This window comes from Mesoplodon bidens (genome assembly GCF_964165515.1).
Source record: "Mesoplodon bidens genome assembly, chromosome: 11".
Classification (NCBI taxonomy): domain Eukaryota; kingdom Metazoa; phylum Chordata; class Mammalia; order Artiodactyla; family Ziphiidae; genus Mesoplodon; species Mesoplodon bidens.
The window spans coordinates 75,471,715-75,486,470 of NC_138167.1; the positions used below are offsets into that span (position 1 = coordinate 75,471,715).

A 14,756-nucleotide genomic window follows, 5' to 3' on the forward strand; every position below is an offset into this window, starting at 1 on the left:
AACCTTCAAGCATACGAATTATTCTATATGACTGAGTTTTCCATATAGACTTCAAGAATTAATACATACATATCAATATTCTTCACCATTAAACAGTCTAGATAGGAATCTTCCTAATTACATTTCTGTTTGTCTTCTTAAAGACACTATAACAAACACATTTAAACCTTCTGATAATTCAAATCATCAATGTGAACATCAGTTATTATATAGCAATAATTATAGGTCTACTGAACCATAAAAGTGATCTGGCTTCATTCAAATACCCCAGTATCGTTGCCTCTTTTTCGTTACATGTTTTTTGTTACTTTTCTGTCTCCAGCTTTAATGTCAATTATAACTACATTATCAATTATAATTTCTCATAGCTCTAAGGATACTTGTCCATAATATGCCCTCTACTTCCCTTCTAATTGATGGTGATTGTGCTACCGTTAATAAATGATGATGATGACAGCCACAGCCATTAAGGAGCATTATACTATGTGATAGGCCTTGTGCTACATAGTTATAATGTCTGTATCTCATTTAATCTTCATAAGAATTCTATAAATTGGATAATATCACTCCTGGCTTACAGACGGAAAAAAATGAGACCCAGAGATCTTAAATAACACACCCAGGGAGCCAGCAAGTAGCAGAGCTAGAATTTGACCCTAAGTTTATTTCACTACCAAGTCTCCATGTTATACTATCTGGGAAGCACAGTAAAGCGAAGTGCAAGAAATAAGGAATGCCTTTATAAAGCAGAAAAAGCTAAAGCTAAGAGCCTGTAGGTGGAAAGTCACTGAGAGGTGAACTGTTTTTGCTGAAGAGCCCAGAAAGGCTTGGAAATTGGGGGCATCAGGTTCTTTGGAGGCTGAAGTGCAGAGTGCAGAACACCAGAGGACCATCATATGGAAGACTATATAAAAAGTATCTGCAGCCCCAGCTCTGCTCTTCCAGCATACAAAGGCAGACAGATTCCTCACCTCCATTCGAACTGAAGAAGGGAGATAGGTAGAAAGATTAAAATGGGAGTCTCTGGACCGTGGTAGAGTCTCTCTGGTGAGGATGGAGGAGGGGCACCGATACTGAAAATGGGGATTAAGTGAAAGTCTGCATACTGAACAGAGAGACACTGCCCTCTCTACATTAAGCTCCCAGAATACTGAGAGCCAGGCTTAGAGCCCTTAAGCAAGAGGTTGGAGAAGTCTCAGGGGTAACCCACTGGTCCACAAGATAAGATACTGATATTTGTGGATCCTCACTCAAAAACCCTCATTAAGGTCTACTAATCAAGCATGCCCACAGGCACAGAGCTGCTATGGTCTGAAGGTCTGTGTCCCCCACAAATTTATATGTTGAAACCTAACCCCCAAGGTGATGGTACTAGGAAGTAGCTTTGGGCTGTGATTAGTGCCTTATAAAAGTGGCCCAAGAGTTTTGTTGGTTATTTTTAAAACAGATTGTGCTAGACTGTTTTCCCAAAAACTTGAAAAATTCACAAGTGGATCAGCAGTGCATGAGCACCCCCTTTTCCTGATGGTGAACACCAATACTGTGTGGCTGACAGGGTCTTGGCGCTCCAGCTGGGTGTCAGGCCTGAGCCTTGGAGGTGGGAGAGACGAGTTCAGGACACTGGACCACCAGAGACCTCCTGACCCCATGTAATATCAATCAGCGAGAGATCTCGCAGAGATCTCCGTCTCAACGCTAAGACCCAGCTCCCCTCAATGACCAGCAAGCTCCAGTGGTGGACACCCCATGCCAAACAACTAGCAACCCCACCCATTAGCAGAGAGGCTGCCTAATATACTAACTTCACAGACACCCCAAAACACACCACTGGATGTGGTCCTGCCCACCAGAAAGACAAGATCCAGCCTCACACACCAGAACACAGGCACCAGGTCCCCTCCATCAGGAAGCCTACACAACCCACTGAATCAACCTCACCCACCGGGGGCAGACACCAAAAACATGGGAACTACAAATCTGCAGCCTGCGAAAAGGAGAACCCAAACATAGTAAGTTAAGCAAAATGAGAAGACAGAGAAATATGCAGCAAATGAAGGAGCAAGGTAAAAACCCACCAGACCAAACAAGTGAAGAGGAAATAGGCTGTCTACCTGAAAAATAATTCAGAGTAATGATAATAAAGATGATCCAAAATCTTGGAAACAGAATGGAGAAAGGAGAAAATACAAGAAACGTTTAACAAGGACCTAGAAGAACTGAAGAGTAAACAAACAATGATGAACAACAAAATAAATGAAATTACAAATTCCCTAGAAGGAATCAATAGCAGAATAACTGAGGCAGAAGAACGGATTAGTGACCTGGAAGATAAAATAGTGGAAATAACTACCATAGAGCAGAATAAAGAAGAAAGAATGAAAAGAATTGAGGACACTCTCAGAGACCTCTGGGACAACATTAAGTGCACCAACATTCGAATTATAGGGATCCCAGAAGAAGAAGAGAAAAAGAAAGGGATTGAGAAAATATTTGAAGAGATTATAGTTGAAAACTTCCCTAATATGGGAAAGGAAATAATCAAGTCCAAGAAGTGCAGAGAGTCCCATACAGGATAAATCCAAGGAGAAACACGCCAAGACACATATTAATCAAACTATCAAAAATTAAATACAAAGAAAAAATATTAAAAGCAGCAAGGGAAAAACAACAAATAACATACAAGGGAATCCCCATAAGGTTAACAGCTGATCTTTCAGCAGAAACTCTGCAAGCCAGAAGGGAGTGGCAGGACATATTTCAAGTGATGAAAGGGAAAAACCTACAACCAAGATTACTCTACCCAGCAAGGATCTCATTCAGATTCGACAGAGAAATAAAACCTTTACAAACAAGCAAAAGCTAAAAGAATTCAGCACCAGCAAACCAGCTTTACAGCAAATGCTAAAGGAACTTCTCTAGGCAGGAAACACAAGAGAAGGAAAAGACCTACAATAACAAACCCAAAACAATTAAGAAAATGGGAATAGGAACGTACACATCGATAATTACCTTAAATGTAAATGGATTAAATGCTCCAACCAAAAGACACAGGCTCGCTGAATGGATAAAAAAACAAGACCCATATATACGCTGTCTACAAGAGACCCACTTTAGACCTAGGAACACATACAGACTGAAAGTGAGGGGATGGAAAAAAGATATTCCATGCAAATGGAAATCAAAAGAAAGCTGGAGTAGCAATACTCATAACAGATAAAATACTTTAAAATAAAGACTATTACAAGAGACAAAGAAGGACACTACATAATGAGCAACGGATCAATCCAAGAAGAATATATAATAATCATAAACATTTATGCACCCAACATAGGAGCACCTCAATACATAAGGCAAATGCTAACAGCCATAAAAGGGGAAATTGACAGTAACACAATAATATTAGGGGACTTTAACACCCCACTTTCACCAATGGACAGATCAACCAAAATGAAAATAAATAAGGAAACACAAGCTTTAAATGATACATTTAATAAGATGGACTTAATTGATATTTATAGTACATTCCATCCGGAAACAACAGAATAAATTTTCTTCTCAAGTGCTCATGGAACATTCTCCAGGATAGATCATATCTTGGGTCACAAATCAAGCCCTGGTAAATTTAAGAAAACTGAAATCATATCAAGTATCATTTCTGACCACAACGCTATGAGACTAGATATCAATTACGGGAAAAAAAACTGTAAAAAATACAAACACATGGAGGCTACACAATACGCTACTAAATAACCGAGATCACTGAAGAAATCAAAGAGGAAATAAAAAAATACCTAGAAACAAGTGACAATGAAAACACGATGACCCAAAACCTATGGGATGCAGCAAAAGCAGTTCTAAGAGGGAAGTATATAGCAATACAATCCTACTTCAAGAAACAGGAAAAATCTCAAATAAACAATGTAACCTTACACCTAGAGCAATTAGAGAAAGAAGAACAAAAAAACCCCAAAGTTAGCAGAAGGAAAGAAATCATAAAGATCAGACCAGAAACAAATGAAAAAGAAATAAAGGAAATGATAGCAAAGATCAATAAAACTAAAAGCTGGCTCTTTGAGAAGATAAAAAAAAGTGATAGGGCTTCCCTGGTGGCGCAGTGGTTGAGAGTCCGTCTGCCAATGCAGGGGACACAGGTTCGTGCCCCGGTCTGGAAAGGTCCCACATGCCACGGAGTGGCTGGGCCTGTGAGCCATGGCTGCTGAGCCTGCGCGTCCAGAGCCTGTGCTCTGCAACAGGAGAGGCCACAACAGTGAGACGCCCGCGTACCGCCAAAAAAAAAAAATTGATAAACCCCTAGCCAGACTCATCAAGAAAAAGAGGGAGAAGACTCAAATCAACAGAATTAGAAATGAAAAAGGAGAAGTAACAACTGACACTGCAGAAATACAAAGGATCATGAGAGATTACTACAAGCAACTATATGTGAATAAAATGGACAACCTGGAAGAAATGGACAAATTCTTAGAAAAGCACAACCTTCCGAGACTGAACCAGGAAGAAATAGAAAATATAAACAGACCAATCACAAGCACTGAAATTGAAACTGTGATTAAAAACCTTCCAACAGGGCTTCCCTGGTGGCGCAGTGGTTGAGAGTCCGCCTGCCAATGCAGCGGACACGGGTTCGTGCCCCGGTCCGGGAAGATCCCACATACCGCAGAGCGGCTAGGCCCGTGAGCCGTGGCCGCTGAGCCTGCGCGTCCGGAGCCTGTGCTCCGCAACGGGAGAGGCCACAACAGTAAGAGGCCCGCATACCACAAAAAAAAAAAAAAAAAAAACCTTCCAACAAACAAAAACCCAGGACCAGATGGATTCACAGGTGAATTCTATCAAACACTTAGAGACGAGCTAACACCTACCCTTCTCAAACTCTTCCAAAATACAGCAGAGGGAGGAACACTCCCAAACTCATTCTACGAGGTCACCACCATCCTGATACCAAAGCCAGACAAAGATGTTACAAAATAAGAAAACTACAGGCCAATATCACTGATGAACATAGATGTAAAACTCCTCAACAAAATACTAGCAAACGGAATCCAGCAGCACATTAAAAGGATCATACACCATGATCAAGTGGGGTTTATCCCAGGAATGCAAGGATTCTTCAATATACACAAATCAGTCAATGTGTTACACCATACTAAGAAACTGAAGGATAAAAACCACATGATAATCTCAGATGATGCAGAAAAAGCTTTCGATAAAATTCAACACCCATTTATGATAAAAACTCTCCGGGAAGTAGGCACAGAGGGGAACCTACCTCAACATAATAAAGGCCATATATGACAAATGCACAGCCAACATCATCCTCAATGGTGAAAAACTGAAACCATTTCCACTGAGATCAGGAAGAAGACAAGGTTGTCCACTCTCACCACTATTATTCAATATAGTTTTGGAAGTTTTAGCCACAGCAATCAGAGAAGAAAAAGGAATAAAAGGAATCCAAATCGGAAAAGAAGAAGTAAAACTGTCACTGTTTGCAGATGACATGATACTATACATAGAGAATCCTAAAGATGCTACCAGAAAACTACTAGAGCTAATCAGTGAATTTGGTAAAGTAGCAGGATACAAAATTAATGCACAGAAATCTCTTGCATTCCTATACACTAATGAGGAAAAAATCTTAAAGTGAAATTAAGGAAACACTCCCATTTACCATTGCAACAAAAAGAATAAAATACCTAGGAATAAACCTACCTAAAGAGACAAAAGACCTTTATGCAGAAAACTATAAGACACTGATGAAAGAAATCAAAGATGATACAAACAGGTGCAAAGATATACCATGTTCTTGGTTGGAAGAAACAACACTGTGAAAATGACTATACTACCCAAAGCAATCTACAGATTCAATGCAATCCCTATCAAACTACCAATGGCATTTTTCACAGAACTAGAACCAAAAATTTCATAATTTGTATGGAAACACAAAAAACTCTGAATAGCCAAAGCAATCTTGAGAAAGAAAAACAGCTGGAGGAATCAGGCTCCCTGACTTCAGACTACACTACGAAGCTACAGTAATCAAGACAGTATGGTACTGGCACAAAAAGAGATATATAGATCAATGGAACAGGATAGAAAGCCCAGAGATAAACCCATGCACATATGGTCACCTTATCTTTGATAAAGAAGGCAAGAATATACAATGGAGAAAAGACAGCCTCTTCAATAAGTGGTGCTGGGAAAACTGGACAGCTACATGTAAAAGAATGAAATTAGAACACTCCCTAACACCATACACAAAAATAAACTCAAAATGGATTCGAGTCCTAAATGTAAGACCGGACACTATAAAACTCTTAGAGGAAAACATAGGAAGAACACTCTGACATAAATCACAGCAAGATCCTTTTTGACCCACCGCCTAGAGAAATGGAAACAAAAACAAAAATAAACAAATGGGACCTAATGAAACTTAAAAGCTTTTGCACAGCAAAGGAAACCATAAACAAGACGAAAAGACAACCCTCAGAATGGGAGAAGATATTTGCCAACTAAGCAACTGACAAAAGATTAATCTCCAAAATATACAAGCAGCTCATGTGGCTCAATATAAAAAAAAAAAAAAACCAACCCAATCCAAAAATGGGCAGAAGACCTAAATAGACATTTCTCCAAAGAAGATATACAGACTACCAACAAACACATGAAAGGATGCTCAACATCACTAATCATTAGAGAAATGAAAATCAAAACTACAATGAAATATCACCTCACACTGGTCAGAATGGCCATCATCAAAAAATCTACAAACAGTAAATGCTAGAGAGGGTGTGGAGAAAAGGGAACCCTCTTGCACTGTTGGTGGTAATATAAATTGATACAGCCACTACGGAGAACAATATGGAGGTTCCTTAAAAAACTAAAAATAGAACTACCATACAACCCAGCAATCCCACTACTGGGCATATACCCTGAGAAAACTATAATTCAAAAACAGTCATGGGGGGCTTCCCTAGTGGCGCAGTGGTTGGGAGTCCGCCTGCTGATGCAGGGGGCGTGGGTTCGTTCCCCGGTCCGGGAGGATCCCACATGCTGCAGAGTGGCTGGGCCCGTGAGCCATGGCCGCTGGGCCTGTGTGTCCGGAGCCTGTGCTCCACAGCGGGAGAGGCCACAACAGTGAGAGGCCCGTGTACCGCAAAAAAAAAACAACAAAACACTCATGGACCAACATGTTCATTGCAGCACTATTTACAATAGTCAGGACACAGAAGCAACCTAAGTGTCCATCAACAGATGAATGGATAAAGAAGATGTGGCACATATATACAGTGGGATATTACTCAGCCATGAAAAGAAACAAAATTGAGTTATTTGTAGTGAGGTGGATGGAGCTAGAGTGTGTCATACAGAGTGAAGTAAGTCAGAAAGAGAAAAACAAATATTGTATGCTAATACATATATATGGAATCTAAAAAAAAAAAAAAGGTTCTGAAGAAGCTAGGGGCAGGACTGGAATAAAGACGCAGACATAGAGAATGGAGTTGAGGACATGGGGAGGGGGAAGGGTAAGCTGAGAAGAAGTGAGAGAGTGGAATTGACATATATACACTACCAAATGTAAAACAGATAGCTAGTGGGAAGCAGCCACATAGCACAGGGAGATCAGCTCAGTGCTTTGTGACCACCTAGAGGGGGTGGGATAGGGACAGTGGGAGGGAGACACAAGAGGGAGGGGATATGGGGATATATGTATATGTATAGCTGATTCACTTTGTTATATAGCAGCAACTAACACAACAATGTAAAGCAATCATACTCCAATAAAGATGTTAAAAAAAAAAAAGTGGCCCAAGAAAGATCCATTGTCCCTTCCACCACGTGAGGATACAATGAGAAGTCAGCAGTCTGCAACCCTAAAGAGGTTCCTCACCAGAACTCTACCATGCAGGCACCCTGATCTCAGACTTCCAGCCTCCAGAAATGCAGGAAATAAATTTCTATTGTTTATAAGCCCCCTAGGCTATGGTGTTTTGTTATAGCAGGCCAAATGGACTAAGACATCTTCCAAGCTCATTTTTAATGCCTCACTTAAACATGAAAGGATAGCCAAGCATCACCAGACATTTGACAACAGCCTCTATCATGGAAGTCCAAGACCAAAACAAATTTTTTTAAAAGGAGCTTGAAAAAAAGAAATAATGTTGAAAGCAGAATATAACTCCATTTTTTTAAAAAAAGCATAATTCTTGAAGAGATAAGGGAAAATATTACATTTCTGAAGCAAAAATAAAATGTCATAGAAGAAATAAAGAATAAGAGCAGCTTTTTAGAGATTAAATATGTGGCTGAATATATTTTAAAATTGCACAGAAGATTTATAATATAAATGAAGAAACTTTTCAGAAAGCAGAACAGAGGAAAGATAGAAAATAGAAAATAAAAAGTAAAATCAGAGGATTAGTTCAGGAGGACCATCATTCAATCAACAGGAGTTTCCAAAAAAGAGAAAGAGAATGTGGAAGGAGGAAATAATCAGTAATGAAAGCCATGAGTTTCCAGAACGACGTGGCCCACCGACTGCACAGCACAGTGAGTGAAGCAAAGACACACACTCTAAGGCACATCACTGTTGAAATTTCAGAGAACTGGGGATTAAAACAAAAAAAATTAGGTCACATATAAACGATCAGGAATCCGAGTGGCAACAGACTTCTTAACAGCAACACTGAATGCTAAAAGACAGTAGGAAAATGCCTTTCCATTTCTAAGGAAAACATGTCCAATATAGAATTCTATAACGCAGCCAAGCTACCAATCAAATGTGAACAGAGAAAAGGCATTTTCACATACGTAAGATCTCAAAAAGTTTACCTTTCATAAACCTTTTCTCAGGAAACTACTGGGGAATACCAAGGAAGAGAAGGAAATGAGACCAAGAAACATGGACTCTAACGCAGAAAAGAGGTAAAAGAAACTTCCAGTATGAAACAAATGGAAGTTCTAATCTGACAGCTGAGAAGCAGACTTAGAGAAGAATTAGTACAGACTAGAGCATCAAGACAGAGGCCCTGGGAGGAATGGTTCCAGGGGCAGGGGGTGGTGAAGAAAGAAAAAAGAGACTACCTTATATGTCTGAATATTTTGAGAGGAGTTTTATTATTTTATTGGAGAATCTGAGTATTAATTAATGATAGGCAAGAAGAAAACCAAGCAAATGAAAAAGTGAGGCAGTTAACAATGCCAAGAAAAACAAAAAATTACATGAAGAAGGAACAATGCTCACAGCACACTACATGGCTCACCTATGAATATGTCATCATCACAATGTAAATATCAAATAATGATTCAACTAAAAATATTTAAAGGATGTGGGAAGAGGAAGGGGAGGAGATGGCAATATTTTAAGAGAGCATAAGATCTTCATCTTCCATTACTAAAGACAATTGACCTAAAACTAGAAAGTCAAGAAGTGGCAGCACAAGGATTTTATTTAAAAGCACAAAGGTAGATACCAGAAGAGAGCTAAAATATTTGAAAGTAGTTGTTTCTAGAGGCAGGATCAAGGGCAAGTAGGAGCAAAGCAGGAAACTACTGCTCTTCATTATAAACCTTGTAGTACCACCTAAATTAATAAAAAAAAAACCCAAACATATATATATATGTATATACATACACACACATATATATGTATATATATGTATATATGTATCTATATATGTATATCTAGTGTATGTGTGTGTTTCTGTGTTTGTATTAGCCTCTGATACTATGTGTAATGAGACTTCAATCTCTTGGCCAGGGGTTCTTAATTCAGGCTACTGTCACGATGATACACGGAGCTGTCCTTAAAAACAGTTACCTGGGCATCATGTTAAGATTCTGCTTCACTAGATCTGGGGAAAGGCATGGGAATCTGTGTTTATTTGTTTGTTTTTTAATCTCAGAGGTGATTGTGATGTGCAGCCATGGTTGAGAACCCCTGTCCTAGGGTAATATGCTAAAAATATTAATAAAAATTGGGACTGTAACCATAAACATTCATTTACTGTTAAAATTTTTTCAACTTACACTGTTAGGAATGATGCTATTACTGCCTTGTCTGTGTGGGTCCATCCTGACTCCTGTAGGAATGGGAAAGTTCAGACTGATATGCTCTAAATTAGCTTCAAGAAAATACATTACAATCAAATATTTTTAAAAGTTACATATTAAAGGTTTAAAAAGTAGCATATTTATCAAAGTTTACCTGCTTTCTTAATAGTCTGCTTAATAGTTGACTGAAATCCTTTTTGGAAGAACATGTAAAATTAAATTTGCTTTTACTTTCCAAGTGGCTGTTAGTTAAAAATACTTTTGAAAGGAGCTGAAATATTTATGAAAACTAATTAAAACCATCTCCTGAAGTCAAGTAGCATGTCAGATTAAGAAAGTACATCAAAATGAACTACAGAAAAAACATTCTACCCTACATGTCTATGTGTTCTACTACATCATAATGGTAATACAGTCAAGTTTCAGAGTCGAAACATATTTTTCAGGCACGAAACATCATAGAATAAAATTTCTTAAACCAGGTCTAATCACAGGCTTTTCTACACTATCTTTTTTTCGTGAAGCATACGAGCATACACGCTTTAAGTGTGAAAATTATGTTACCTTGCATATTTGGTGTTGCTGAAGAATCTGATGACACAGCTTGGTACGGCAAGTCTGTATTCAACTGCAAAAGATAGCCTTCAACTGTAGGCACTTCATCCCATTTGACATGAAAAGAGTTGGTAGTGGCTTTGATCAGTTGGACTTGTGATGGTGCTGGTGGTTTCTCTAAAGAACAATATTGGTATTATGTATTAAAGTTTCAAATGTATCAATAGTTTGCCTATATAGCTTGTGGACCTGGAGTTCTGAAAACATCAGCAACGAACATTTCATCTGTTTACTAAGAGGAAAAAGTTACTCAAATAAACATAGCGATAGTAGGTCAAATGAAAATAATTTGGAGTTCTGATTTTATTTATTTATCTAATTCCTTATATGAATAAATCTATAAACAAAATAATTTAGTTCCAAGCTGAGTCATCAAATTAAAGAAAATATTTAATCCTAGAAGTGTGGGGAAAAACCAAGTACTTTATAGTTAACAGCTATGCTATTTTACCTTCTTTGTAAGTTTTTAATTTTATGACCCAATTTTGAGCCAACAGCATACATGTCAGAAATACTGCTAATATTAGCAAAAATGATTTGGACATGATATTTTGGAAAAACTTCTTTGAAGTAACTTCTTTGAAGTTAATACCTTCTTGTCAAAACCTGTACTAACCAGGGCTTCCCTGGTGGCGCAGTGGCTGAGAGTCCGCCTGCCAATGCAGGAGACACAGGTTTGTGTCCTGGTCCGGGAAGATCCCACATGCCTCGGAGCAGCTAGGCCCATGAGCCATGGCTGCTGAGCCTGCGCGTCTGGAGCCTGTGCTCCGCAATGGGAGAGGCCACAACAGTGAGAGGCCCGCGTACCGCAAAAAAAAACACAACAAAAAACCCCCCAAAAACTTGTACCAACCAAAACAGGTAATTATTTTGGCATAAAATATTACCAACATTTCTAAAACAATAACAATCATAGACTATTAGAACTGGAAGAAAGGACCTAAGATTATTTCTACAATATCCCTGTCTTCTTTTTGTTTACCTGTCAAATTAGGGAACTCACAAATCCCAAGGCAGTACACTCCATCTCTGGACAGTTATATAAGAAAATGAATTTTTCTAGTGAGTTGAAATCTCTACACTATAATTTAATCTTTAGAGAACAAGTCTAATATCTATCTCTTTGTATCTTTTAGAGTAGGGGTCAGCAAACTATGGCTCATGGGCCAGATCCAGTCTGTGCCTATTTTTGTAAATAAAGTTTCACTGAAATATAGCTATGCTCCTTTGTTTAGGTATTGTCTATGACTCCTTTTATGCTACAATGGTAGAGGTGAGTAGGTGTAACAGAGACCTTATGGCCCACAAAGCTTAAAATATTTACTCTCTGGGTCTTTACAAAGCAGTCTAATGACCCTGTTTTAGAGGATAATTAAGCCTAGTTCCTCCAACTATTCCCATGTAAATTCCTCCACGATCCTATTCACAATCCAGTTTATGTTTTTCAAAGTAAGGCAACCCATACCTGAACAAAAGCAGAGAATAAGAAGACAAGTCCAGGAGGTACACCACCCACATAACACAAGTTACATGACGAAAAATAGAGAAAACAGAAGTTGTGTAAATCAGTGAAATAAACTGAGAATTCCCACAACTGAAGAACATGAGTTTCCAGACAGAAAGGGCCCACTGAGTACTCAACACAAGGGATTAAAAACAGACACACAACAAGACACATCATCATAAAATTTAAGAGCGGTAGGGACAAAGAAAAAGTCCTAAAAGCTATCAGGGGAAAGGCCACATTTAAAAGGACCAAAAATCAGAAGTGGTTTAGATTCTCAACAAAAACACCTGAAGTTTGAATATAATATAACAACTTTCAAAAAAATTTTTTCCCAGCTTTCAAAATTCTGAAGGATAATGACTTCTAATATAGAATTCTATTTCTGCTCAAACTGCCAATTCAGTAGGAAGGAAGACTGAACTTATTTTCAAACAATGCAAGATCTCAAAATAAGTTTATCACTTATGCACCCTTTTCCTGGGATGTGTTCTACAAAAATGAGGATGTAAACTAACGAAGGGGAAAATATGAGATCCAGGAAACAGGGAATCCAGCACAGGTGACAGGCAAAAGATATCCCCAGAAAGATGATGAAGGGAGACTCCAAGATGATAGGTGTGTTCAATTTGTGGAAGGCAATCATCTCAGATTGCAGGAGGAGAAATTTCTTCAAGATGAGGAAATTTGATAGAATATCTGATGCATCTAACCATAATGAGAGAAGATTTAAACAAATGAGAGCATAGATTGAATTAGTGGTAAATACATACAGATCTAAAACAAACAAAGTGACCATTACTAATCGATGGCAAACAAAAAATATTCACAATTCTACATAGCTCACCTGTGAATAGCATTTATATGGTTATAATGTAAACACTGAACACTCATCTAACAAAATTATGGTGTAAATCAATCATACTCAGAGAGTAGGGGTTAGGGAAGGTGCATAGGAGAGAGGTGAGGAGTGGTGGGAAGAAGAGAGAAATCCTTAACTTCCACGGTAGAAAGTGAGCATATTATGCCTAAACTGAAAAAAAAAAACCAGTAACATACATATTCATGTTATATGGAGAATTGGAAGCAAATACCATAAGAACTGTTTAACAGAGCTGAAAGCACCTGCTTGTGAAGCAAGGAAAATGGGAGGAAAGTGTGAGCAAAAGACTGCTATTTTTCATTAAAAAACTCATGGAAGTATATTAATCTTTATATGAACTCAAATGCACAAAACTTAACTAAAAGTGAAGAAAGGCAAGATGAAGAACCCTACCCCCCTCCCCTGCCCAAACTGAGGCCAAGTTATCACAAGGAAAAGCAAAATCTAAATTTTGCCTTCATGATTACTTTTAGATAAATATTCCTGTCCACAGCCTTTTATGGAAAGGTTTATGGAAAAACTGGCCATTCAGAGACAATGATTTTTAATCTTTTAAAAGTCACAGATCTCTTATAGAATCTGGTTAAAGCGACGTATTTGCTACTGAGAAAAATTTATATATGCACATTTTTCTTCTAATCTCAGAGACTGATTAGAAGCTTGTCCTTGGACTTCAGCTCATAATTCCCAATTTCAAAGATGAATCAGTTAAGTTCAATTTTCTATATTTTTTCCTACTTGTTAGTATGTACTTCTTGCATAGAAAGCATTTAGTCTCCAACTTAATTGTTCCATTTATTACTTTTTCAAGTATCTTAATTTTAAAATTAAACTTTCTACATTATAAAAGCGATGCATGCTACTGTAGAAAATACATATGAGAGAGAAAACCTTTTAAAAAATGTATAATCTCACCTCTTAGATAATACTTTGGTACACAGTGTATCCTTCCAGATTTTTCTGTTTATACACTTAAAAGAAAAACTGGAGGGCTTCCCTGGTGGCACAGTGGTTAAGAGTCTGCCTGCCGATGCAGGGGACACGGGTTCGTGCCCCGGTCCAGGAAGATCCCACAAGCCGCAGAGCGGCTAGGCCCGTGAGCCATGGCCGCTGGGCCTGCGTGTCCGGAGCCTGTGCTCCGCAACGGGAGAGGCCGCAACAGTGAGAGGCCCGCATACCGCAAAAAAAAAAAAAAGAAAGAAAAACTGGAATCATAGGTATGTTTTATAATCTGCTTTTCTCATAAAACAACACATACTACATCTTCAGATCTGATTTCTCTACTGGCTTCCAGACTTCTTTATTCCCTCAATTGCCTACTTGATCTCCTTATTTCAAACTTAGCAGGGTTTAAATGGAACTTTTCATTTTCTCCACAAGCCTGTTTTCTCCGCAATTTTCCCATCTCAGTAAATGGAAATACCACCAAATTATTCAAGCTAAAAACTTCATCCTTCTTTTCTCTCTTTCTGTCATCTGCCATACCCAGTTCATCAGTCGGTTCTGTCAACAAGAACTCCAAAATACGTCCTGAATTTATCCATCTCTCCCCATCTCCACTGCCACCACTAGAGTTGAAGACTTCTTTGACTACTGCAAAAGCCGCCTTTTGTCTCGGTGTGTGTACTTTTGCCCCCTTCAATTTAGTTTCCACACAAGTGCAGTGACCATTCCAAGATGTACACA

General features: G+C 38.5%; 1 protein-coding gene across 3 annotated transcripts in view; it reads right to left on the reverse strand.

The window, feature by feature from the left end:
* The window catches only part of HCFC2 (host cell factor C2), a 48,034-nt gene that overhangs the window by 17,068 nt on the left and 16,210 nt on the right, over nucleotides 1-14,756 (reverse strand). For all 3 annotated transcript variants that reach the window (XM_081249889.1, XM_081249888.1, XM_081249887.1), the window contains exons 8-9: nucleotides 10,633-10,800; nucleotides 10,045-10,097 (exon numbers count right to left, since the gene is read on the reverse strand). In XM_081249889.1, coding sequence (XP_081106015.1) covers nucleotides 10,045-10,097; nucleotides 10,633-10,800 — 221 coding nt within the window. The remainder of the gene's footprint in view (nucleotides 1-10,044; nucleotides 10,098-10,632; nucleotides 10,801-14,756) is intronic.